Source organism: Sander vitreus, chromosome 14, assembly GCF_031162955.1.
Source record: "Sander vitreus isolate 19-12246 chromosome 14, sanVit1, whole genome shotgun sequence".
Lineage (NCBI taxonomy): Eukaryota > Metazoa > Chordata > Actinopteri > Perciformes > Percidae > Sander > Sander vitreus.
Genome location: NC_135868.1, coordinates 12,226,778 through 12,252,818, shown reverse-complemented (window position 1 = coordinate 12,252,818; position 26,041 = coordinate 12,226,778). Strand labels below are relative to the sequence as shown.

At 40.9% G+C, this 26,041-nt stretch overlaps 2 protein-coding genes across 4 annotated transcripts in view; both read right to left on the bottom strand.

Moving 5' to 3' along the window:
• Nucleotides 1–846: 846 nt before the first annotated feature.
• On the bottom strand, nucleotides 847–4,125 carry LOC144529286 (trypsin-3-like). Its single transcript, XM_078268294.1, has 4 exons — nucleotides 4,064–4,125; nucleotides 3,270–3,523; nucleotides 2,085–2,221; nucleotides 847–1,489 (listed from the first exon to the last, which is right to left on the bottom strand). The coding sequence occupies exons 1-4, from the start codon at nucleotides 4,123–4,125 to the stop codon at nucleotides 1,340–1,342; spliced, it is 603 nt and encodes a 200-aa protein (XP_078124420.1). The 3' UTR covers nucleotides 847–1,339.
• An 851-nt stretch (nucleotides 4,126–4,976) lies between these two features.
• kmt2ba (lysine (K)-specific methyltransferase 2Ba) overlaps nucleotides 4,977–26,041 on the bottom strand; it is a 36,278-nt gene continuing 15,213 nt past the window's right edge. For 2 of the 3 annotated variants that reach the window (XM_078268218.1, XM_078268219.1), the window contains exons 10-36: nucleotides 21,150–22,064; nucleotides 20,789–20,902; nucleotides 20,476–20,622; nucleotides 19,892–19,984; nucleotides 19,571–19,688; nucleotides 19,217–19,330; nucleotides 18,679–18,869; nucleotides 18,350–18,451; nucleotides 18,035–18,151; nucleotides 17,712–17,788; nucleotides 17,335–17,516; nucleotides 16,596–16,681; nucleotides 15,985–16,119; nucleotides 15,629–15,787; nucleotides 15,390–15,507; nucleotides 15,184–15,262; nucleotides 13,935–14,095; nucleotides 13,522–13,683; nucleotides 10,920–13,314; nucleotides 9,137–9,259; nucleotides 8,781–8,899; nucleotides 8,403–8,528; nucleotides 7,984–8,236; nucleotides 7,728–7,841; nucleotides 7,504–7,587; nucleotides 7,263–7,392; nucleotides 4,977–6,950 (exon numbers count right to left, since the gene is read on the bottom strand). In XM_078268218.1, coding sequence (XP_078124344.1) covers nucleotides 6,675–6,950; nucleotides 7,263–7,392; nucleotides 7,504–7,587; nucleotides 7,728–7,841; nucleotides 7,984–8,236; nucleotides 8,403–8,528; nucleotides 8,781–8,899; nucleotides 9,137–9,259; nucleotides 10,920–13,314; nucleotides 13,522–13,683; nucleotides 13,935–14,095; nucleotides 15,184–15,262; nucleotides 15,390–15,507; nucleotides 15,629–15,787; nucleotides 15,985–16,119; nucleotides 16,596–16,681; nucleotides 17,335–17,516; nucleotides 17,712–17,788; nucleotides 18,035–18,151; nucleotides 18,350–18,451; nucleotides 18,679–18,869; nucleotides 19,217–19,330; nucleotides 19,571–19,688; nucleotides 19,892–19,984; nucleotides 20,476–20,622; nucleotides 20,789–20,902; nucleotides 21,150–22,064 — 6,690 coding nt within the window. In that variant the 3' untranslated portion in view covers nucleotides 4,977–6,674. The remainder of the gene's footprint in view (nucleotides 6,951–7,262; nucleotides 7,393–7,503; nucleotides 7,588–7,727; nucleotides 7,842–7,983; nucleotides 8,237–8,402; nucleotides 8,529–8,780; nucleotides 8,900–9,136; nucleotides 9,260–10,919; nucleotides 13,315–13,521; nucleotides 13,684–13,934; nucleotides 14,096–15,183; nucleotides 15,263–15,389; nucleotides 15,508–15,628; nucleotides 15,788–15,984; nucleotides 16,120–16,595; nucleotides 16,682–17,334; nucleotides 17,517–17,711; nucleotides 17,789–18,034; nucleotides 18,152–18,349; nucleotides 18,452–18,678; nucleotides 18,870–19,216; nucleotides 19,331–19,570; nucleotides 19,689–19,891; nucleotides 19,985–20,475; nucleotides 20,623–20,788; nucleotides 20,903–21,149; nucleotides 22,065–26,041) is intronic. The other variant, XM_078268220.1, reaches the window with a different exon arrangement.

Below are 26,041 nucleotides of genomic sequence, written 5' to 3'. Positions count from 1 at the left end.
AGTATATAGGCTAGTTAAACAAATTGTTAATATGAGAATCAACATTGACTTTACCAACAAAAAAAGTTATATACTTTTCCTAGACACACTGTGTAATGTTCTGAAGGACTCCTGCATGGTCTCTAGACCCCATTTTAGAAATCCATGTGATATATGAATATACACAAAACACTTGTGTAATATTTATCCTATCATTAGTAGATTTTCCAAAACTGGTACAATATATACAATAAAAGCATATGCACACAATCCTCTTTTAGCTGCTGTGTATGTTATCTACTTAAACATATTGGCCCCACAGACGCATACAATTCTGCAGAGACAAATGTCACACATTTGATAAGTTGGAATGTTTAATTTCATATGTTTTGGGTGAACAAGTCAAGAATGTTTCAGATGATAACATAATGACATATTTAAACATACGTATACCGTGTACTGTTTGCATGTCTCACCAGCATCCACAGCTCGGCACCTGTACCTGTGAGGAGGGATCGGCGTGGGCTCCATGATTAAGATCTACGGAGGGCGTCAAAGGAACCGTGTGTGCCACGCTAACTTCAGCATGGGCTCCAGGAACATGGCGAGGAAGCTGGCTCCCTTATAATGATAACGATTAAGCTAAACCTATGCTGTAATGCTTGTATTTACATAGTTAAGTTAGATATTTATTGTCATGCCATCCCTAAATAATTTTTATGACCAATGCACATGCTTCCCTGTTTGATAGTCCCCTCTGCTCGCTCAGTCTTTTCCTTTGTATGTTAAGGGTTGCCTCAGCAAACAAGAAACCATCTGAGGAATGCATGCAAAGAATCCAAACAAGTGAAATGCAGGTATGCCTTACTGCTTATTTACTCAAGTTTGCTTGTGTCCCATATCACTCCAGTGCCCACAGTAACTGAGGACAAAAAGCATTTCATAGAGATGCACGTGTCTATAGTACAATACGTGCAAATTAAATATTATACATGGATATTTTGCAAAAGTTTAAGGTTGGTTTTTAATTTCAACTCATTAGAAATTCCAAGACAGCAGAGACCTTGTGACAGCACAGAATGGATATAGATAATACAGTGTTAACAGGCAAGAGCATGTTAATATGGTTGACAACAGTGAAACTCAATGTAGACAAACAAAACAAATTTAGTGGATGATAATGTTAATTTTGTATTCATTTGTCCAATTCCTCTGAATATTATGCCTTAACATTGCGATTGATATTATACATGAGATGTATTTGGATGAAACAATAATACATTGGTTGTTCTAAACAAAGGTATGAACACTGAGTATGGTGTTGTAATGTCAACTTGCATGTGGATGGGTGACTGTGTGTTTAGTTGTTGTGCATGGTGGTGCTGATCCAGCTGTTGTAACGGCACACACGGGCGTAGACGCTGGGGTATCCTTGCATGGCACAGTCATAACCCCAGGACACCACTCCTTGCAGCTGACCATTACATACCAGAGGACCACCAGAGTCTCCCTGCAACACAGGCAGACCAAAACAGATATGGGTTTAAATGTCACTGTAAGTGGAAATAGTAAAAACATGGTACGTTCTGTCGTCATAGGGTGCACTGTAACTGTAACAATAGGTAACAGTCGCTCTCTGGTTGAAAGATCCAACCCTGTTTCAGCTTTGGGTGTGGCCAGAAGAGTGTGACAAATATGTACTAATATCACCTATGTGTTATGATAAAAAGCACTATGTCGATAGCTTCATTAAAATCACACTGATCACATACCATTAAAAAACTAGAAGAGGAAACATGTTCAGAGGGTTAATGTATCTCTTGCAATACTGTTTCATCATCTTCCTGCAGTCAATCAGACAGACACAGCAGTGGCAGTGGCAATATAAAAAAGTGGGTACACTGAAAATGTTTTTCTGTTTCTAATTATAGGATTTTAGAGTGGATATATGCAACATTTCTATTGTAGTGAAAAATAAGTGCTATAATGTACTTGTGTGTGCTCAGCACGGCACCGAGTGACAGACTCTTTGTACTGCTGGAAGAGATGCACACTCATGCACCACCTGACTCCCTGTGTGTTCACTGTGGTTTAGTCCAACTCACTTGGCAGCTGCTGGCACCGCCTTGCATGAATCCAGAGCAAACCATGTTCTCAGTGAAGAGGTGGGGGTAGGCGTTCCTGCAGATCCTGTCATCGATGATGGGCTGCCGCAGACACTGCAGTCTGTCAGGAAAGTTGTCTGTGGAGCGGGAAGGCAAGTCTTAGTTACTGTACCTAACCATTATGTAAATACTACATTTAATCTGTATAACAGGGGAAAAAATGTGGTGTTAAGGATAATAAGAGTAATGCAGTAATGAGTCGATAAATTGATTTGTCGCTGGGAGATTAATTGCTTCCTATTTTGCTAAGTAATCCTTTAAGATTTGCTGCTTTCCTGTTTTATTTCATTGTAAACTGAACACATTTGGGTTTGGAACCACTGGTCAAACGAAAGAAGTGGCATAAATATGTCATGTTATTGCATTTCATGGACTGAACATTTAATTGATTAAACAAAAAAAATATTGACACTAAACAGTAAATAAAATAATTGGTTGTAGCTTTAGTTTGTTGTAGTTTGAGCCCTAAATGATGAGACCTAGAGCTGCATGTCACAGTGCATGATTGCAAAACATACAGTATCCTGGGCCTCAGTTAACACAAAGTGTGTGATATGTATGCATTAAGGGGTACTCCAGCTTTTCAGTACTGAACTTCCATAAAGTTGGGGGACTTGGAAAGAACATAACCTCCCCCCTGCTTCCTAAATACCCACTTCTGTCACACCCAACACCTCCAGTAATGCAGGCATTCTATTAAAAAATATCAAGTCTCAACCGCAAGCCAAATAACTCTGATGACATTGTCAGGGTTACTTTTTCATACTTTTGAAAACTACTCATTAGAGCCACAAAAGACATTACATAACTGTTTTTAAAATGTTGAAAGATATTACTCATGAGTATACAAAACCTACTTGTAAAACTGGTGGATTGACCCTTTAAGCACGTACTATGTTGTATACTATCATCATGCTTTTTGTGCTGCACCTGTACCCAGCTTATGTCTAATGGCAAACTACCCGCCTTCTTTAGTTTGGTGGTTATCCACACAGTGACACGGTTAGGCTGTGCAGGGTTGCTGCTGTTGACCAGTTCCTTTAGTTTTAACACCATGCTGCATGAGTCAAACTACACCTCTCTTCTCTCCCCTCCTTTCTCTTTCAGCTTCCAGACATGACTTACTTCCGTTGGCGGCGGCGTTGCCCCAACCAGACACCAGGCAGTTCTCGTCGGCCTCGGGGCAGCGAGAGGGCAGGGCCACGGTCTGGACGTTGCTGTTGAGGGTGGCGGGGCGGCTCAGTTTGATCAGCATGATGTCGTTGTCCAGGTTGTAGCTTTTGTACTGTGGGTGCTTGATCATCTTGGCACCATCAATCCACTGCTCGGTGCCTTCATTCACAGCAATGTTGTGCTTGCCAAGACGGACCTGGATACGACTGGTGGAAGTATGAAAGTTAAGACTATTACTAAAATTATTTCTGCATACCGTAAATTTAAGAGACATAAAGAGACATTAATGACCTGATTCAGTGGTGTCATTACAAAGCATAAAGGGAGATTACATTTGCCATCATACTGTATGTGTGGGGGGGGGTCTGCTCACACTAGTTGGATTCCATTGAAATTCTATTGCAATTTGTTAATTTATTTTATTAATGCAGTTAGTATTGGCTTGCTGCTAACCAAGCTAGCCATTATACTAGCTGTCTGAGGCTAATGTGTTGCTAAAATAACAATGAACTGTTAATTGCAGTTGGGCTAACTGTTATGTACTTTACTCTTTTCTCTTTTTACTCTTGTGGACTATGTGTCAATGTGTATATATATTTTTACTAAATTAACTACTGTTGTACTTCCTATGTGGACTAAATGCTGATATTTCACTGGTGATATGTTGTTTCTTCCTGGCATGAGGGACAAGGAGGTAATTAAAAGTTAGTCTATATTTTCCTTGATACTGGACTAACCCATTTTACATTCCATTTGGTATCTCACTTACAGAGGGCAGAAGACCAATAAAACCCTGGTTCTGGCACATCACTATTGACCCTTTCTTTAATATTAGGAAATGTCATGTGCATTTAAGTCAACAGCTCAGTTGATTGTAATGCAATAGAATTGTGACTTCCTGTACTTACGACTTGTAGCAGTGAGCAGCAGACTACTTTACAGTATCAAGAGATACAAATATAATTTGATTAGTCTCTTACATGCTGCTCCAAGCAAAGCCAGGAATATGAGGGCCTTCATGGTGACTTTCCTCAGAATATAAGAGAAAGCTCACCCTGTAACTCCTTATATACACTTGTCCTGCCAGTTACGTTCCCAAATGTCTCAAGGTCGGGAAGTTAAACGCAAAACTCTGTTCTGGGAAAGAGCCATATGGCTGAAGGCAACAAGACCTTGAGTGATCAGTCATAGTCAGATGGAGTCAAAAACTAAGGGATGAAGTCAGTTCAGTTTTAGATGGTGATGTGTAATAAAAAAAAAAAAAGATGTCCCATGTCTTACGGTTTGAATATTTGTCCAGAAATACAGTAGCTTACTTTAACTGTTATGTGTGATAGCAGTTTGCCGGTGTTGCGGGTCTCAACTCCGCAGTGAGCTGTAGGGACATTCTAATAGGTTTCTCCATAGAAAACCTGATAAAAAAGATAAATTCGAAGAAAAAAAATGCAGCATTGACACTGGAAAAAAAGGCAACGCAAGAAAGAGCAGTAGAGATAGAGTACTATGTACATTCGTAGTTTCCCAAACAGTTGTAATGATCTTGTGGTCCCTAACAAACAATATCACACATTTTACACACATTATGTTCACTTAAGAAAGTGATATCTTAATATTGTTTTAATCTTGTTAAAAATATTGGCAAAGGGAAGGGAAAATGTGAACATTTCAAATCTTTATTGAACATAAATAAAAAAAAAAATTGTAGGTAAAAAAATATTTAACAGGTTTAGAAATTCTTTATACAACTATGTACAGGCAAGGATCCATAGTGATCTGATAAAGTAACAAAGCTTTGCGTGTCAATTATTAATCCTGAAAAACAAAACATACTTCCACAGCATTCAACTCTAGTATCCTATCTACATCCATTAGCTGGGTGTGGCTGCAGACACAGGAGAATTAGCACAAAAAAAAAAAAAAATGGTGGCCACTTATTGTTTCAAAAATAATTGCAGGCATAATAGCAAGTCATTGTTCTATAGTATTGATGTTTTTTTGTTTTTGTACTATCAAGAAATTATTAGAAATATTGAACATTAAGGAAATGAGGAAGCCGTTTTTCACCAAATATGTTATGTAATTAAATTAAATCTTGCTTCATAACACCTTTGAGGTAGTACACCTATGAGAGAAAAAGAAATAGGAGGAAGAGGGTTCAAAACAGCTGCATCAAAAAAAAAGCATGGAAAAAAAGCAATAGCTTCAGTTCCATTAGTGAGCCATCACTTACAAATAGAAAGTTAAAAGCTCAAACACATGTATTTGCATCAGCTTGTTGAATATACATTTATTGTTCAAATATACAAAAATACAAAAAAAAGATGTATAAGGGACTGTGCAGAGCAAGATCACTATTTGAACCCTGCACCAAGGAAACTCTCCCTCATAGACCTTAATTACACAAACAGCACAACCTAACAAATAACGAACAGACTGTAATGGCGGGATAAAATCATTTAGATCACAGCATCTCTGCCGTCACAAATAAAAACAGGAAATTCCAACTGACTGAATGAGGAGGGGAAAAAGGTTTGGGTGACTTTATTAAAACTACCTTTTGGGTTCAATGTCACCAGCACCTAAAATATTGGAGTCCCTGCTCACAAGACTTGTGGTATCCAGATAAGATTAAAATGTAGCTGCACTACAATGTACACAAGGTGCCTTGAGTCAAATTTGTTTATTTAGCTTCAAAGTAAAATTTGTCCCGTCTGCTGTGACACCAGTGCTGCCAGAGAAGGTTGTGTCAAAGTAAGGTGCTGAATAAATTCTCCTCATCCTTCTCTATGACCTTGTATTTACAAAAACACTGTCACCAGCATAATAGTAGATACCTCTTTAAACAGTTATAGCTGCAATCAGGTTATTTCAGTTTGTTGCTGGTAATAATTGCTTCCCGTCTGTTGTCTAGCCCCAGTTCCAGCAGAGGCTTCTGTCAAGTTCAACAATGTAAAACTCAAAGAATGTGTTGTATGAGATGGTAAAACAGTACACAAATCCAAAAAATTGTGCGGTTTCCTTAATTAAACTACACTTCCTAACAGACCAATAATCCAGCAGTCTGAAATCACATAAATAGTATTCATCCCAAGCTTTGACATATGGCTCTAATCTGGTTTGTGTGACTGTTCACAGCAGTTTAGAGAACAGAAATGAGCAAACACATGCTGTCCTCCATCAGTCTATAAATTAAGCTTCCAACAAAACGAAGACTTTCAGTAGATACAGGTGTGTACAGGCGACCTCACTCTTATGGCTAAGTCACAACAGGCGCCTTTATCAGTCAATCAAAGTCTGTCTCCTGTACTCAAGTGCATTAAACAAGATGGCTAATAGGTACGCGGTGCGTGTGTTGTACTAGTTCAGGAAGCGCCGGCAGCGTCTCGCCCCGCAGTTACAGTGCAGCTTGCTGTTCTCGTCCTCAATGGGGAACTTGTAGTCGTAGGTCAGTTCTTCGCCCCGGTAGATCTTCCTCAGGGCAAAGATGACAATGTGCTTGCCGCCGTCCACATTGATGACCCGAGAGTAGCAGTTTGGCTCGCACGAGTGGTTGATGAAACGAGCCGCGTTGCCCTGCATCGTTGCGTCCACAACATCGAAGTCGTCGATGCGGAACATGTAGCAACCAATGCCCTGGCGGAGGCAGATTAAAAAACAGTCATTATTATTAACAGCTTAAAGTTATAATTGTTTAACATTTTAATTAAATAAAATACCGTTTGATACTATTAATGGTTGGCTTTTTTTCTGCAATAGCCATTTCATGTATTTTTTCATTCCTGCACTAGATTCCAATTTCTGACCTACACCCTTGCTGCTGCTTCACATTAAAAGCATTCAACAGGAATGAACACGCAAAATAATGGAGGCAGAAACTCTGACTCATTTTGATGATGATGATGATGACGTCGACTAAGTACAGTGGTGTGTATTGTGTTTACGAACCTTGCCGTCGTAATATTTCTCCCGCTTATCTGTCAGGACAGCGCGAATGACGGTGCCGGCGTACTCGATCACCATCTCACCGGCCTCAATGTTTCTTTTGCAGAAAAGTCCGCGCCCATGAATTTCAGATCTAAGAGGATTACAGAACACGGAACAGTTAATATACATTTGATTACACAATTATTACTTTGGACATTAGTAAAATCCCATGCCTTTCATGTCATTTTTATGTTGCCATTACCTGTAAACTCCTACTGCTTCTTTGGAGATTTTTTCCAGGTGTCTGAATCTCATTGCCATGGGAAGCTCACTGCTGGTGGCTCTCCTGTCAGAGTGAGACACAGAAAACGTGGCGTCCACATGGACATGGCATCTTTTAGCAACTTTAAATTCCTGTGCATTGTGGAGTGCAGTGGGTTAAAGTGTAATGTTATCAACAAAGCGGCAAAAATGTAATCCACAAACCTGGAAGATTTCAGTGGGAAATCATCCTCCTCTTCATCAATTGGGCCTACTAGCATATCAGGGAGCTCTCTGTGCTGTGATGCCAGGAAGTTGAACATATCAAAAGTCACTTTCCTTTATTAAAGAAAGAGGAGAAAAAAAACCCAATTAATTTGAGGGGTATTTACATCAGACAAACTACATATAAATACACTGTAATAACACTTAAAAGCTTTTAAAAATAAAAGCAGTTATGTCAAAAAGTAACTGTCTGTACCGCGTGTAGACTTCAGTACGAGCACAGCCGCTCGGATTAAGGGGAAGCTCTTCCTCGATGTTCTCACAGCGGTGGAAGCGGAAGCGATGGCGTTTGCAGTTTGCGGCACCCTGCAGCTGCTCCAGCAGGAAGATGACGGCATCGTGGACGACGCCAAGCACCCGGGGCCCGCTCATCCCGCCTAGAGGCAGCTGCTTCAGGTGGAAGCCTGCTCGAGCTTCGAGGACGCCGTCAATCACTGCACGCCAGGCGACTGAGGGAGATCAGGAAAGTGTGAGAGCAAAGCTGTACACAGGCTGACAATTTTCTACTTTTTGTTGATCTTCTCAACCGTTATGTTCCCTAATAACGGAGTCTAAAGAGTCTCCAATACAACTGCAGCTATAGGTTTAGCACTCTACTAAGCAAGTAGCTCTTACCCTCTATGCTGTTAGCCTTTACACTGAAGCCATCATCGCTGGTGATCTCAAAACGCAGGTGGGGCTGGTTCATGTATGTCCTCTTTTTGTGTTTGAGTGCAGGTGCATCTTCTTCTGAGCTAAAACCTGTAGATTATATGAGTCGCAATTGCAAAAAAGTGTTATATTTTAAGATTTCCTGAAAAGAAAGTTTTTAAATAATGTAATAACTATATAATTAGATTTTGAATAATTTGAATTTGTCGTCACAGTGAATTACATGAAATTGTTCAAACTTTTTTCCCTGTGGATGCCGGGATAAGTAGCTGTTGCGCTGGTAACAACTAATGATGATCCCAATGAATAAACAAATAAATAGACGCATGTTTTATTACAAACCTGAAAAAGGGCCCCATTCAGAGAGGTCTCCATGGCGAGCGCTGACCCACATGTGTGTTTTACCCTGAGTGTGACTGTCTGATTGTTCGCCTGTGGGGGGACTCCCAACCCGAGGATGCCTGAGCAGAAAGGATGAGTATTAACAATACATGTTAGTGTTAGAACACATTTGTGTAAAAAGTAATCAACACACATTAATAATTATGTGGACATGTTCAGAGAACTCATCTCCATGAAAGGCCCATTTTGTTAGGGGAAATAAATAATTGGATACATAATGTTGCTTTAAAATGTACTTAAATAGTTGTTAATACAAAGTTTTCTCCTTTTAAACTAAGTTTTCTTGCATTTCTAACCTGGAAGGTGTAGGAGGCGGTGGAGCAGTAATCTTTGATGCCTCGGGCTCGTGCAACATATTTTCCTGGTCCATATCAAGGATATCCTTCATTGTTGGAGCCTTCATTCTTACACCACATGGTCTGTTGGAAGAAAACCATAAACATTTTGGTGACTTAATACACTGATTTCTGAGACTTGTGACAAAGATATGTAGCAACAAAAAAAAAAACAGTACTGCTGCTGCTAACTTCATTACAGCTGTGAAAATGTACAAATAGACAAGCTTTTGAACCTACCAAGAATGTTACAGATGACATAGCATGAAAATGGAAAGTTTTGAACATTTTTGTTAAGGCTTAAAGGTCCAATATGTAATATATTTACTGTAATAAATCCAAAAATTACCCCAACGCATCATCTGATATTAAGGACACATGCTAAGTTGAAATACTATCTATTCTGACAACAAACTAATGCCAGTATTTTCTCCTTCTGAAATTTCCATTCCGTGACGGAATTTCTGTTTTGCGTTTTGTTATCAACTGCCCAGTTTGTCAGCCAGGCCGGGTTGCCAGATATACCTGTAAAAACGTAAACCCAGCTCGCTACAGCTATAACGTCAGTACAGCCATGAAAGCAGCAAACAAACGAACAGGATCAACAGAGATAGATTCAACCCGAACCTAAAAAAAACATGGCATGTTTCTAACAGTTGCGTGACCAGAGACGTAACAACCCCCAGGTAAATATTGGAGATGTATTTGAAAGATGGAGACAGCTTAGAGCCCAAAAGGACGCAGAGTTGGCTAATTTCCTCCTGAACAGGTAACCATTAGCTTCAGGTTAAGTTATCACGGCTACAAGGGACGGTCACAGGTCATTTCAACATTTGTGTAACGTTACTCACATTGAATTATATAGCTAGAGTACCGAGTTGGTTACTTGCAAAAACAAATTGAGACACAGTTGGTAAAGTAATCCTGACTGGTCCTGGCTAACGCTGCCATGCTAACCCTGCTAACGTTACCGGAAGACCAGGCAAGCGGGCCACAGCTGTTTACAAAGTGTAGCCTGTTCAGCGGCTGTAGCCGACAACATTGAGTTATTTTAAGCCAAGAGAGGGGGGCTGTACATCGGGAAGAGAGGACCGTGAGTTTGCAGCGTGTTAAGCGATTGTGGCCGTAATTATAGTGTTCAGTCGGGTGAAGAGGACGGCAAGGTAGTGTTATTTTTAGCGGTTCCTACCGTAATTCTAAGCCGAAAAAGTGTGTCTGTCAGTTGGGTACAGAGCTCCGTGTGAGCACGGGCTTTTATGATATACAGCCAGCATCTAACGTTAGCTACTCCGCTGTGCTGTGGAGTAATGTCTGGCTATGTGAGACAAGCATCTAGCAACATTGTTGTGGATGCTCCGGTATCAGCCTGGCAACCAACGTGAACTTCGAGTCTGGGGAGGAGGGGGTGGGGGAAGACGACTCTCTCCAGTACTTTGAATTTGTACTGCAGTAACTATTTTAAACACTAGCTGTCAGTATTACACATTGCACCTTTAAAATTATGCAAAATAATAAAAGTAACGTCATGCAGCAAATTTAAAATATCACGTGTAGTTAATTATTTTTCAAACAAAAAAAATGACAATAGCCAATATCTTCTGCCCTAATAATAGTCTACTAGGTATTAACCTAAATGACCATTGCAGCACAAAGTTGTTGTCTTTTGTAACACTGCACACTGTAAATAGGTAGTTTTGGGTACTCTCTTGTGAAAAAACTAAAGAAGAATTAAATCTTTAAATACCTGGCTTCATTAACTTCATCCAGCTCACTTGACGGATCCCTCAAGAAGTCCATCTTGGATTTCTTCCTGGAGGGCCGTTCCAACACCGATGACACTCTCTTGACCCTCACCTGGTGACGTGATGAAGCAGGTGTTGATTGCAGGTTGACATTTGGTTCATTGAGGAAACCACTGGGGGACTCTAAACGTTCAGCTGGTGTCTGATCTGAGACCTCTGCGTCCTGAAACTGAGATGGTCTTCGATGTTTTGCCTTTGGTCGTTGAGTTTTACCGAGGATGATGGGTTTTGTCTTTGGCGTGTCACGGTGGGTGGCCATGGCTCTGTCAATAATAGCCTGGGCTGTGCTTTCTTTGATGTTGGAGAAACTTGCTTCTGGAACTCTCTGCACACTGACAGGGGTTGCGGAAGTTGTGAGATTTGCGGGAGCTGGGGTCGCAATGCTTTTCACAGGCACTACTCTGACAATGATTTTTTTGTCGGATGATGTGTGGTTACCGGCAGAGAGGACGTTTGTGGCAGAGAGGCTGGAACGAGGTTTTATTATAACACGAGGGACTGAGCGCTGCAAGGCATTACCACTGTGGAGAATCTTAGCAATCTGGCTTATTTTATTGTAGGCAGGAGAGTTTGTACTGAGTGACTGATAGGTGTTTGATCTTGGGTCTTTGATCAGAATTTGACCTTGTCGGTTTACCAGAAGGACCTGAGGGGCGGGAGCCGGCGGTGGCTGTGAGCTAGTGGCTGCATCTGGATTCTGAATTGCAACTTGCTGCTGACTTTCTGTCCTCGAGTTGTCCAAGCGAATGGCGATGGCTCTGCTCTGTGAGGCACCAGGCTGAATTGGTACGTTTAAACCATTGATCACAATGGGGGAGGTGACTGTCCGTGGAACTGCACAAACAGTGGCAGCAGCAGGGGAAGCTGACGCATTACTTATAGTCTGTGTTGGTGTAGGTCGAGGGGGCAACACCAATTTGAGTTTGCGCTGCTGTGGAGTACACGGTTTGTGCGGGAAGCGTTTGAAGTTTGATGCTGGACGTTTTGTCTTCACAATGTCGGCTTTCATCAGCGGTGTGGGAGATTTTTTGGTTTTACGCTCTGGACCCTGGAAACGCTCAGGAGAGTAGTCAGGGTCATTCAAATCATCTTTAAATCCTTCAATGGAGTCGGCCGATGAGCTACTCTCATCTTTATTGCCAACTTCAACATTATTTGGGTACATCACAGTGCCATCTTCAGCAGAAAAAAAGTGACCTGTAGATGAATCTAAAAACACCTCATTGTCAGATGTTGGTGTTTCAGAGCTCATCGAGACCTTTTCCACCTGAACTGACATATCATCATTAGCATCATCATTAGCATAACCTGCTTCGAGGACATCAGATGGTGGAGAATTTTCCTGAAACACTGGCTCAGCTGTTGACGTTGACACAGTGTAGATTGACTCCAGCCTCTTTAGAGCGACCGTCAGCTGTTTTGTAGGTGTGTTATTGTTAGTGTGAATCTCACTCTCTCCATCTTGTCGTTCTGTGTCCCTAGCTTCATTATCGACCACCTCGCTTTCATCACTCTCTGACCCACCGTCCGCTCCATCTAACTGGGAGATTGACTGTGTTGAAGTGAGCTGACCTGAGGCGTCTGAGCTGCTAGCTGCCTCGCACACCACTGTGCGTGAAAATTTAAAGTAATGGCTCGAGTCTTCATCTTCGGATTCATTCTCCCGATTATCTACTTGCATTTCCACATCTTGCACTACGCCTTCCACCTCTCCTCTCCCGCCTTGTGCTCCACAGTGAAGTGCCACGTTCTCGGTGAGCAGAGCCTCGTCAAACTCAAGCTTAGCATTCAGCATGGAGGCCACTGCTACCTCTGTGTCAGTGTCAAACACAGTGTATGGCAGCTCCTGGGCCATCAGGTGGGCTACCTCCTCTTCCAGGTTATCAGGGGCTAGTGAGATCCCGTTGGTTGTGGCCACTGCTGCATCTTCTGCCTCAGACGATGCCAGGAAGTCTTGGGGAACCTCTGCAGAAACTGGAGTGGTGATTTTAAAGTTTTGCCTCCCTCTGGGGGAGTGAGTGATTGCTCCTTGCCGAGTTAACAACCCTGCAGAAAAGCTAGAGTTAGATCGAGGCGGGGAGCTCCAGACTGGTGATGCTGAGTTTTGTCGTGACAGAGGAGGCGAGGCTGCTCCTAAGTTTGATGACCTCGGAGGTGAGCTGAACAGGGCACATCTGGAGTGGACGGTGCCACCTGAGCGGAGGGTCATCGGTACTGATGGGTCGCTGTCTGTTGGCGAGGAACTGCAGCGGCTTCTTGAGGAGAGCCTGCGAGGCCGACGGGTGTCCTCCAGGTCCCTCAATGTCAGAATATGATGCGATTTGGGAAGAGCGGACCCTGAGAGCATCAAATAACAAAGAGTAAAGAAGAGGCAACAATGCTAATTTATGAGATCTACTTTAAGAATACGGTAAGATGTGACAAATTTAACACTCAAAATGCAGGGAAAATAACCTAGCAATGCTAAAAAAAAAATAAAAAATAAAATAAAATAAAAAAGTCTAAATATATTAAAAACAAATGCCAACATCCTAAACTTTTTACCTGGAGATGGAAGAGGTCGAGAAGATCCTCCTGCTGGTTTCCTGGTTTGTGTGTAACCAGGACTCTTGGACCCAGGTGTGTTGTGGCGTTTAGAGTTGGGTGATGGAGTAGCAGACTTTATTGGGCTGGATGAAGAACTTAAACGATCCGGGGACTCCATATCTGGCAAAGAAGAAAAGGTGTCAAACAAATACAACCACAGTGCAAGTGTCATAAAATATGGCCGGAAGTACTCAACTTCTACTATTTACGTTGCAAAAAGAATCATTTCAGGGGAACCAAAAGACGGATTAGTTTTAATGGAGGATTTTGCCTACTCCTTTTAACGTCAGCTCTGTATAAAAACATTTCTGTGAATGTTGGCTACAGTCAGCCAGGTGTTCAAAAAAAGAACTAAAAAAGTTCCTGCTGACCTCTGTGGTGGTTGGGGCTGTGGACTATGGTGTGATTCTCTTCTTGGTCCCACCTCGGATCTTGTTCCTCACCAGGCAGAGGCGTGCTCACTTCTGTCACCTTACAGGTGTACTTGCAGCGTCTGCGGGGGTCCACGGTGCTCCAGTACAACCGAGAACATCTGTAGAAGGAAGGGAAGAAGAATGTGTTCACATGAATAAACAATACCCAAACCGTAGTCATTTAAACTCATTATGAGAACAATAACGGTGCTAAAGTCAGCACCAAAGCTCACAAAAGAACCACAAACAATTTCCTACAAAATATTGGGGTTTTAGTAACAAACATACTAATAGAAAACATCAGTTAGAAAAGATCTGAGGCCTGTACTACGAAGCAAGATTTGGCGTTAACGAGGCAACTTCAGGTTCAACCTAGGGTTTTCTGTATCAAGATGGTGGATCACTTGTTACCGGGTTAAATCGCCGTGGTAACACCTAACCTGCTTGGGAGAAGGTTATGTTGGATATTAGAGATCAACCGGTGTAAAAGCACCGCCTACCGACCAATCAATACTCGATTGATAACGGCGTCACCGTTCTTAGAAGATCAGGTGGAGCTCGGCGCGAAGAGAGAGGGGGGAGAGAGGTGCGCTCAAAAAAGTTCAAACATTTAGAGAGCTACGACCCCGTTAACATTCCCTGATGGGTATTTTTATGAAATATATAGATTTTCAGCAGAGGAAATTACGTATAGGCTATTTATCGGCTTGTTGAGCCTCGGTTTGAATTATTTATTTTTTTAATTAAAGTTTTTATATTTTTTATTTTCTCTCACCATCGCTTACCAGTGACAGGGTAGCAACTGAAATAAAAGGCTATTTTTTTGCCAGCTTTCCTTCCTGTTTTAGGAAGCAGCGACTGTATTACGTTTTACTGTCTATCGCAAAACCGTGTCTGTGTTCTTCATATTTCTGTAGAATTATAGTTTGCTCTTCTTATGTAAAATATGCGGCTCTGGTAGATGTTTGCGATTGGTCATGCTGTACAAACACTGCTTCTTTTATGTGACAGCGCGCGCCGCTGGATTGGGAAACCCTGGGTTGATTGAACTAGTTGTTAACCACCGTCGTCGTGATACAGCTTATGCGGGACCGCGGTTGTTAAGTTAAGTGAAGCCAGGTAACTGAAATAAATCCAGGGCATGTTGATCTTGATTCGTAGTACAGGCTCCAGTTAGGCTAACAGTTGTATGACAATGACCACATACTGATAGCCGACAGGATACAGCATCCTTCCATTTGATGAAAGCTCTGACAACACACCAAGTTTCTGAATCTGCAGAGAGCCTGGAAAAGTGAAAAAAAGGAAATATAATATGTTTCAGCACATTAAATGCAGTCTAATATGTAATACCTTTATGAGTCAAGTGGTTTAAACCAACAACAACAACAGACAACAGCCAGATATTCTTACCTATGGTCATGTTTATTAATTCTGGCTCTAAGCCTGTGAGGAACTTCCTTCTGAGATTGATCCCCTCAAAGTCCACATATACCCGTCGAGGGACTTCAAACCCTTTCCCAGACACCATCTGGAAGAGTATGGTAAACCATAAGTCAATACAATGTAGAGAAAATCAGCAGGTGTGAGGTGTGCGTTGGTAAATCTAATAAAAATAAAAGATAAGCTTGGGGGGGAAATTGTGTCCAAACCTTCGCACTGACAAGATCCCTGTGTTTGAAGCAGTATATCTTCCTGTCCAGCTGAAACACACAGTTCTGGGCACGAGCACACATGAAATGGAAATTACTCTGGCAGGTGGTAAGACAGCAGCCCACAGTGGCTCCCGACTGCCCACAACGATCACACCGCTGAAGAAAGGAGGACACAAACAATAATTAACTTGGAATTATGTCATCATTACTCAATACTTTTCACACAGGTTTATCACAGAGTTATGCACCTTGTGCAAACTGCAATACTACAACACTTAAAGCTAGAGTGACAAAAAACATCTGGCTACTGGAAATATGATCACCATTCAATTCATTTCCTGGTAATATCTTACCAGGTGGCGCCCTCTTGAGACAGCGCTGTGCACTTGCAATAGAGCGCAATTCTCCTCATACACCTCTGCAGACCAAAGGCAGCAGTTAATGTGGGCCCACTCATTCTGTCCCAAGTACAACAGCCGTCCTGCATCCTATCAGGAGGGAAATACATTGACATCACTTAATAAGCCGTAAGAGTAGCCATTTTTATATTGTACGATGACATAACATAATGTACAGTCACTGCAAACATAATGGAGGAGCCTTTTTCTGCCCGTTTTTCTGTATTCAAGTATTTGACTTTTTATGTGAAATGCAGTTAATGGAGCTGGTTGATTATTGTGCTACTATTTTGAAAATTGATGAATCATTTAAGTCATTTTAGGCAGCCTTTGCTGCTCTTCCTCATTTAATGTTATATTAAAACTGCTAAATATGTTTGGGTTTTGGACTTTTGGTCAGACAAAGAATAATTTAGCCACCTTGGACTGTAGGAAATGATGATAGGCATTGTTTTTACTAAAATATAAAATGTGTTATAGACCAAAAGATAAATCTAGGAAATAATCTACAGATTCATCGATAATGAAAATATTTATTAGTTAGTAAGTAAGACCGCTAAACTCACCCTGGGAGCATAGTCTCCATATTGTTGGCACAGGGCACACTGCCTCACATCTTCAGTCTTGGTACTTTCCAGATCCCTCTTTACACCTGTAAGGAAGGAGGAGGACCAAATCAACATGTATATTATAAACCTGAGAAAGCAAAAGTTGAGATGTACTGATGTGGCATTTGAGAGCTGCAATAACGGTTAGTTATCAGTTTGATATGATAACCAATAATATTTCTCTTACAAATGCAAAAATGTGAAGAGGAAAATCATATTCTTAGATTGGCAAGTTTATTTTTCCTATTACAACACCAGTGTTTATTTATTTTAAACCTGTTGGTAATAACCTTAGTTTATTTTATTCTTTTCATATGTAGACTAATTAATGCCAAACCTTATCTCCTCAATGACAAAACATGTATAGGATACAAAAAACACTTTACATGCTCATGGACTAATTAAGGGATTGGACTCCACTACTTAAAAAGTGTGCAACCCTTTTACAAGAAATTGGCTAACAGCCCTGGGGCGCAATTTTCGGCCGAAATCTCGTTGTTGGAACAATAACAATTACATTTTCTCACTTATCAACAATTAATATATCGGCCACTGATAAATCCTGCAACCCTTTTTCCTTTTCTTTTTGGCACTCACAACCTATAAAGATACGATCCTTCCGGATGTCTAAAGGTTCTGACCAAGATCACATTCCTCAGCATACATGATACAGAACAGGCTCCAATAGTTTCCATACCATGTGAATACAGAGGGAGGCTGTGCGATACACCAGACTGCTGTGTAGTGACTGAGGATAGCACAGAGTCAGTTTTCCCCGCCTGTGGGCCCCTGGACTCTTTGGACTGGTATGTCCTTTCCAGCCACTGTGCATAGCTGTGTTCCTTAGATGGTGGGAGGACCGCCTCAGGGAGCATGCCACTACAGAGTGAAGAATAAGGGCCGTAAGACAGAGAGCAGAGCCAGAGAGGACATTTAAGACCAGTGTGTCCTGAGTGACACTTTTATACTCTACAAGTTATTTGACATAACACTCACCAAAAGCTTCAACTATGCCATAAAGCTATATTAACATAGTGGGGGAATAATGTTAAGTTTGCTCTCTTTGGTAATTACCTTGGTAATTCCTCAGTGAAAGAGTTCCACTTTTTCAGATGGCTTGCAGGAAACCAACTGAACACCTGCTCAATCACCTGCAAGAATACAGCAACATTGAATTAGGATCAAAAGGTAAAATGATGGTGAAGAACAGTGTCTATTCTTGGACATTTTGGACGATATTTTACTCAAACAGTCTTTGTATAGCTTGTTTGTTTTTATGACTCAGCTCAACATTCCAGCCTGTCAAACCAAAGGAAGTAGATTTCCATTGGAAATCAATGAAACTCGGGTCTCTAAAAATAAACTAAAACTGTGGGAAATTTGGTAGGGAAGCTTACTTTGACATAGCGTGCCCTGGCCTGACTGGTCGGTCTCTGGTCCTCAGGGAGAAGCTCCTCCTCCTCCTCTTTCAGCCACTTCCTCATCACAGAGACGACATCCGCATGGAAAGATTTCTGAAGGAGCGAGAATGAAAGAAAAAAATGACATCACGAAACACATAACTGATTATATTATCATTTTTATTCATTTCTCTCAGCATAATGTGGTAACACTCGGTGTATTCGATTCATTACTGACTGCTTTGGTACATACACATAAATAAAAACAGGAAGAGTTGTTCTTAGCAGATTATCAGAAAAAAACAAACTCACTATTGAGGTGTAACTTCCCCCTTTAAACTTCTTGTCCATGGCTTGTAGATCACACACCGGTTGCTGTTCCCTGGCAGATTGTGTGTTGTTTGTTTCCAGACACTGAAACACAAAAACAAAAAATTAAGGGCTAGTTCTGCTATATGGTAAAAATGACCAAACACAATTATACACTTGCAATTTGAAATAAAACATATTAGGGTGATTTTAAGGGAAGGTAAAAAGCTTAAAAACGGTGTACTCCTTGTTTGTTTGTTTTTATTACTGGTTAAGTCAAATATAATACTCTTGGAATATTATCTGTCAAAGTCTTGTGGGTAAGCTCTTACCATTTTACAGATGAGGAGGTGCTGTGTGGCGTCGTTGGAGAGGAGGTCAGTGAGCACCTCCTCCAGCCCGGCTATCAGCCTGCTCTGCAGCTCCTCCTTCAAGCTGCTGGGTTCAGTTTGGTGCTGGCAGCAGGGTGAGCAGGTGTAAAACCCTTCTTCTGGTTGGCTTGACAGCAACCCAAACAGCTCATCTATAACGACAAACAGACACACATTTTAGAGTATATAATGTGATTGTGAATGTGATGTGATTAAGATTAGATCTTAAATATTATGATGATGTAGTACATACTAGTGTAACATACACGTATGTTCTACATGTATAAATAGTAGTTAGGATGTAGTTGAAAATTAAAGCAGTGCCTTTTTTTTTTTTTTACATGCATCATGTTCCATTGTGAAAAAATGTATTCAGTCTCAGATTGTCAATCATAATATTCTCCCATATGCTGTAACTTGAATCTTATGAAACACTAAACCAGGGATGTATTAGTGTATGGTTGGAATGAAAACTGTAGATCACTTTGAAATGACTCACCCGAAAGTCCTTCACATGTGTGATGAATCCAGTGGCTGCACTTTGAACACTTAATCATCTGTGTGTGTTGGTTGTTGTCGTCGTAGCACTTGTGGCAGACGGTGCAGAAATTACCTGGTGGAGATACAGATCATATGTCAGTCACATCATCCCTTTCTCGAGCCACACATTTTTAACTTTAAACCCAAACAATTGATGCAAGTCCAGTTCATTCTTCTTAGCAACATTAGACTTGTTTGATTAACTTACAACTAAGTCTGGGAGGATTCCAAACAATTAACCATGTATTTACTGAGCATCCACATATATGGCTACAAAATATATAGCTAGAAAACAGTGTGGACTGATTGTTACCTTTTTTGTGGAGAGAAGTGCAGTCAGGACAAAGGTCCTGCTCGTGGTTCCAGGCCAAGTCCCAGGTCTTTCCAGGAGTCACACCGCAGCTTTTACACCGAATGCATGTCATGCACACCTGCACAAACACAACAATGTCCATGATGTACAGTATGACGGCATTCTTGATACTTATACACTTCTGTGTAATATATATCATTTTAGGTAGATTCTTTGTAGCCCCCAAAAAATATTTTCTAATTTTTCACATTTTATGATTTTTGGGGGATTTTTCCTCTTCATATACTTAAGATACAGCAAGACATTTTTTAAAGCAATTACCCAAGGCATGTTGCAGTTCATTGGCTTAGGGTAAGTTGGTCCCAAGCAGGAAGGATGGTAGGAGGTTTGGCATCTCCTGCACTGCAGCACAGGCTAGAGGAAAAAACAGAAGGGTGCATTAATACGAGTTCATTTTTGGGGGTAAATACATGACTAGCACCTCATCAGCATGTCATCGCTCTCTCAAATTTACACATATGGAAAGAAAATAATTTTATTAGCAATATGATCATAATATCTGAAGTACATCTTAAGACACAAGGAATCTGAAGGGTAGGATGTTAAATTCAGAATGTTTATAACTTAATAAAAAGGTAATAATAACTTTATATGAAGGTGAAGACCAAAAGGCAATGTGTCTATTTAAAAGAAAAAGTTCATGTTCCGCAAAGACAAAAAATAATTTAAAAAATTTAAAAAAGGACTGTGGATTTTGTCCCGGAACACTAAAGTGCATTAGGGAGGGAGGAATGATTACAGCAAGTAAATCCTGTTTCAATGTTCATATGAGAAGTTGTGAACCTATCATAAAACACAGTTAGGAGACTTTTTGGTCATACTATAAGTGATGCTAGGTTGCATACCTTTGTGCTCTTGCTTCGACGGCCACACACGTGACAGAATTTGCAGCGCCTGCAGCACCAGTTTTCCCTGTTCTCTTTCTGGGGGCGCTCCTCTGGTGAGAGGCAGAAACTGTGGAAAGGCTCACAGCAGATCTGGCAGAAAATCATCTGATGGAAGTGGAAAACAAAAGGTGTTATTATTGGCACAGCAAAACACCAAAACACAAACTTAAGCAAACATGGGCTTTGGAGATATGAAGTGTAAAATGTAAAACGGAAAGAACAGCAGAAAACCGTTATCAGTAACACTATTCGAGCTCTGGTAAAGAATTACCTCATGCCGTCCTTTACTGGCGCAGAGCAGACAGACAGGTTGTGGTGTGGTAGGGACAGACGTGAGGACGCTGAGGCCACCCATTAGCCATACGTTCTGAACAGCACAGTCCTCCTGGTGGACAAGAGGCAAGAACAAGAAAGCAAGAGGAGAGTGATCAGTTCCTGCTGCATGATGCATAAGCTCATTAACGTGAATCAAACTTTATATAAACAAGTAGCTTTATAATGATCCCACAACTTGTCACAATATTACACATGCAATTTGATCAAGTCTTGTTTATTTCCTGTTCCAACGCCATGATGACTGCAGTTTGAATACAAATATATAATTGCCAACCAACACAAGAGCAGAAACTCACCTTGAAGTCCACACGAATCTTGAACTTCTGCGATAGGCCCTTTTGGGGAAATCCGTTAGTTAACCCAGTCAGGGTGTTCACTGATGCACAATCTGCAGGATTCTGGGAACGAAGGACATAGTGTTGGTCAGTTGTTGGACAGTTTTGCTGCACTGTCTCTTTTACAGAAGTGTCCTCCTCCTCCTCTTCAGGCAGTTCCCCTCGTCTCTCCTCCTGTTCCTCTTGAGTGACCTCCTGTAACTGTGTGTGTGGGTTGATGGTCTGAAGGAGCACTTGCACAGTTTTGTCTTTGTTAGCTCTGTGCATCGCAATCAAAACATCTGGGTACTGCACCTCAGACTTTGAATGTTCCTGAAAACACAACTTTGACGAAACCTCTGTCAGAGCTTGTGGTTGAGACGATAATATACATGTGTGCAAATGCAAGGCTGACTGCACCAGAGACTTGGGCAAACGGTGCAAACGCAAAAGCAGAGTTTTCTGTGTGGAGTCTGTAATGGGATGTGGTGAAAGTGGAGATGTGGGATGCGTTACAGGCTGGGACAGTTCTGGAGGACAGTGTGGTGCTGAATGTGATACATGTGTAGAGTCTTTTATCGGATGTGTTGAAAGTGAAGAAGTAGGATGCATTACAGGCTGGGACAGTTCTGGAGGACAATGTGGTGTGCAATGTGATGAATGTGAAATAGCAGGCTGTGTTAGAAGCTGGGACAGTTTTGGATGCGACAGTGCAGCACACTGATCCGGACAAGGGGGACACCGCTTTGGCAAAAACAGGGCAGAATGCAGGATAAAATCAGGCAGACGGTGTAAGAGTATTTGTAGCTGCTGCTGCCGCTTCGGCAGTGGGCTTCTGGATGGGGTGATTTCTGGTAAAGTTTCTCTGGGCTCCGTCTCCTCCGTGTTCTCCTGTTCCTGTGAAGGAGGGGACTGCCTAAGCCAACCAGCACGATAGGTTCCAAAGTGACACAAATACTAGTGACATGCAGAGGCGGCGACAGGCAGCAGCCAAAATAACAGAAAAGCAGAAGAGTGCTATGACATCGAGAACATTAGTCAGGAATAAGAAGTAAGAAAAGGTAAAGAAGATTTAGCAAATGCATTCAGCAGTAGAAACACACAGAGGTGTGGCTTAGAGTAAATGTAATAAGTTAAGTATACATGTATCCAGTTCAAAGATTAGATCACAAAAAAACACGTATTTAGAAACTCAACTGTCAAAAAGCTATAAAAACTAATATACACTAATAACTCATGTTTATTATCATTAAAATAGGCTGACATCTCTGATGTGTAAGCTGTACAATGCAAATAGGCAGATAGAATGAGAACACGAGAGAAATTAATCTACCTTGATGTAAGTTAATATTTATATACATTTACATCTCCCTCTCATTACACCTGGGAATGCAGATTTGAGGTTGATAGTTGAAGTAGCATTAGAGCAGTAAGATGCATAGTGTTGAGGGTTTGTCTATTTTCCCTGTGTAATACGCAGTGTGCTGCTGCTATACATGTACTTCTGCAAAATTGCAAGAATACATATATAATCTTAGCACAAAAAGTAAGGCAATTTGTGTTTGGTAGATTATTTCTCTGTGGTAACAATGCTTTTTGGCAATAAATCTTATACTGTTGGAAAGGCTGTTTAGTTCCCTTTCAAATGGTGTCCCATTTGTAAGGAACATGCTTTTGTGGGATGAGCAGCAGTGCTGAGTATGTGGGTTGTGCCCATGAAAAATTTGCCAAATCTTCTCTGCCAATGCCAAACAGCTTATTCTGCCATTGACTCATTTGGTGTTTGGTGGATTGGATGACTGAAGTTTGAAGAAACAAGACATATTGACAATTTAACAATTTATTCATTTCACAAACAGGAGCCTCAGTAGCGTGTGGAAGAACCATACACAGCCACAACAGCCTGGCACCTCCTCCTCATGCTGGTCACCAGCCTGGTCACACACTGCTTCAACCAGCATTTGTCGCAAGTCAGCCAACGTGGTTGTGTTGGTCACTCTGGCACGAACAGCACGCCCAAGCTGATCCCACAAGTGTTCAATGGGGTTGAGGTCCAGTGTTGGGAGTAACGGCGTTTAAGTACAATGGCGTAATAGCGTTATAGAACATAAAAAATAACGTTACAATTACTTTGCTGAGTAACTAATTACTTTTACAATGTGGTAACTGAGTTACTACCTCAATTACTTTTTGGGAGAAGTAATTTGTAACTGTAACTAATTACTTTTTTAAAGTAAGATGACCAACACTGTTGAGGTCAGGACTGCTTGCATCCCACAGCAGTGTGTGACCAGGCTGGTGACCAGCATGAGGAGGAGGTGCCAGGCTGTGTATGGTTCTTCCACACGCTACTGAGGCTCCTGTTTGTGAAATGAATAAATTGTTAAACTGCCAATATGTCTTGTTTCTTCAATCTTCAATCATCCAATCCACCAAACACCAAACGAGTCAATGGCAGAATAACCTGTTTGGCAATGGCAGAGATGATTTGGCAAATTTTTCATGGGCACAACTCACATACTCAGCGCTGCTGCTCATCCCACAAATGCATGTTCCTTACAAATGGGGCACCATTTGAAAGGGAACTAAACAGGCTTTCTAACAGTATAAGATTTATTGCCAAAAAGCATTGTTACCACAGAGAAATAATCTACCAAACACAAATTGCCTTTTTGTGCTAAATTTAGTAGAGTCCTGAGATACTGATAATAATAATAATAATAATAATAATAATAATAATAATACATTGTAATGAGCACTGCGGACAAATCTGTAGCTAACAAAAGCCCATGAATTGCGCAAAACCAGAAAAAGACACTTTGTCGCTTTGTCTACAATGCCACTCAGTGTTTCCCACAGATTAGAAAGCAATTTGTAGCGCGGGGGGGGGGGGGGGGGGATTTTTGAACAACACGCTGTTGGATGCTGTCCTCCTATCCTACTTAAATGCCTAACAAATCTATCTCTCTCTCTGACCCCGTTTTTCACTGGTTGAAGCCTAAAAATATTGTAAACAAATTACATAACAATAAACAAACATAACTAATTACACTGGTCGGACTGTTCAGCTCTGTTTCAGACTGATACCTCCGGTTCAGGCTGGTCCTCATCCTCAACACGTGCCTTTTTCAGTCGCAGAAAATAGTTTTCAATACTCATCTGGATTGAAGCAGCAAACATTCAGTATTATAACATTATTTATAATACGTTTATTTGATTCACAGCTGCTACATATAGTGTTTTGACCTTGACAAACCAACTGCATTTTACTTGCGACTAGTTAATTTTCTAAAGCAGGCGCAATCGCTTGTTTGCTAAGAGTCAGGTCGGGACTCCAACTCCAAAATATTTTTATAGCACTTTTTAATGTGCGATTGTGTTCACGAGATAGATACCAGCCTTTCGTGAACTTGTGAATTTCGCCAGCCATCTTCTCTCCTTTATGGAGACAGATGCTGGGTGCACGGTGGGAGGGGCTGTGTGAGCAAGACTCAAGTGACGGAGAGACGGAGGAGAGCAGGGAAAGGAAATGCAGCGGAACCTGTTTTAAATAGCGTTTAAAAAAGAAAAAAAAAGAAAGAATAACGAAACACAATGTGCCTGCGCGATTAATAGTTATAAAATCGTGATTTTTTTTTTTTTTTTTAATGACTGCGATTCTCATTTAATTTTACCAGCCGACTACATCACAAACACTACTACAATCTTCTGTGAGTTTTAAACAAAAAAGATAAAAAAGGTTTTAAAGCGCTCCCAAGCACTGCAATGCTCTCCCTTCTCTTCATTAAAGCCTCTATGTTTACAGGCTTGTGGTGATGCACAATGTGCTATAGGTGCCAAAAAAATCTTGGTACTGCCAATTTTTGTTTAGTTTTGTCATGGTTCATGTGTGCAATAAACATTACACTTTGTGAGAAAAAAATCGTGGCAGAAAATCGTGATATCAGATTTTGCCTGAATCGTGGAGGCCTAGTGCGGAGGCCGGTGTTGATAGTGCGGCGCACCGCCACACATTAGTCTATGTGTGGGAAACACTGCCACTTATATAGACCACATGTTGATTCTGTGTACTTGCTGTCTCATTATTCTCGTCTTCAAAATATGCTGGCTTCCTTTGTTGCTGGTGTGTGAAGTAGGAAGAAGATGGAGTTATTGGCTTCTTGCGACACAAACCAATGAGTTAATCATCAATAAGGAGCAGGAGGCAGTCGCCATGACCTCAGTCAATTTGAAGGTGGGTGTGTGTGTGTGTGTGTGTGTGTGTGTGTGTGCATGATAACCAGAGTTACCAATTCGCAAACAAAAAACTAAAATGGGAGATAATTTCAACAATTGGAAGCAGCGTTTATACATCAATATAGGGGGATTTCTTATGAAAAATGTCAGGATTCAAGCAATGCAGATTTAAAAGGTACAAAAAATAAGCTAAAATCATATACAGTTCTTTTAAGACAGAGCTTTGACAGCGGATGGGCAAATTCACAAGTTTGCTATATAAGATCGGCATGTGATTTGAAGAAGTAAAATCAAATGCCAACTAAAACGAGCAGAAGCAAAGAGTCAGACAGCCAAGGTTTATGCTTCATCTTAACTCAAGTTCTGACACAGCATAACAGCCCTTTCAACTTTGAAATTAGTGGTGTCAGTTTTACTGATGATCAACAATTATAAAATAAACTTGTCACCAAAAGGCAGGCATATATATATACACACACACACATATTACACATATATATATATATATATATATATATATATATATATATATATATATATATATATATATATATATATACACACACACACACATATTAATATATATATATATATATATATACACACACATATACATACACACACACACATATTAAACA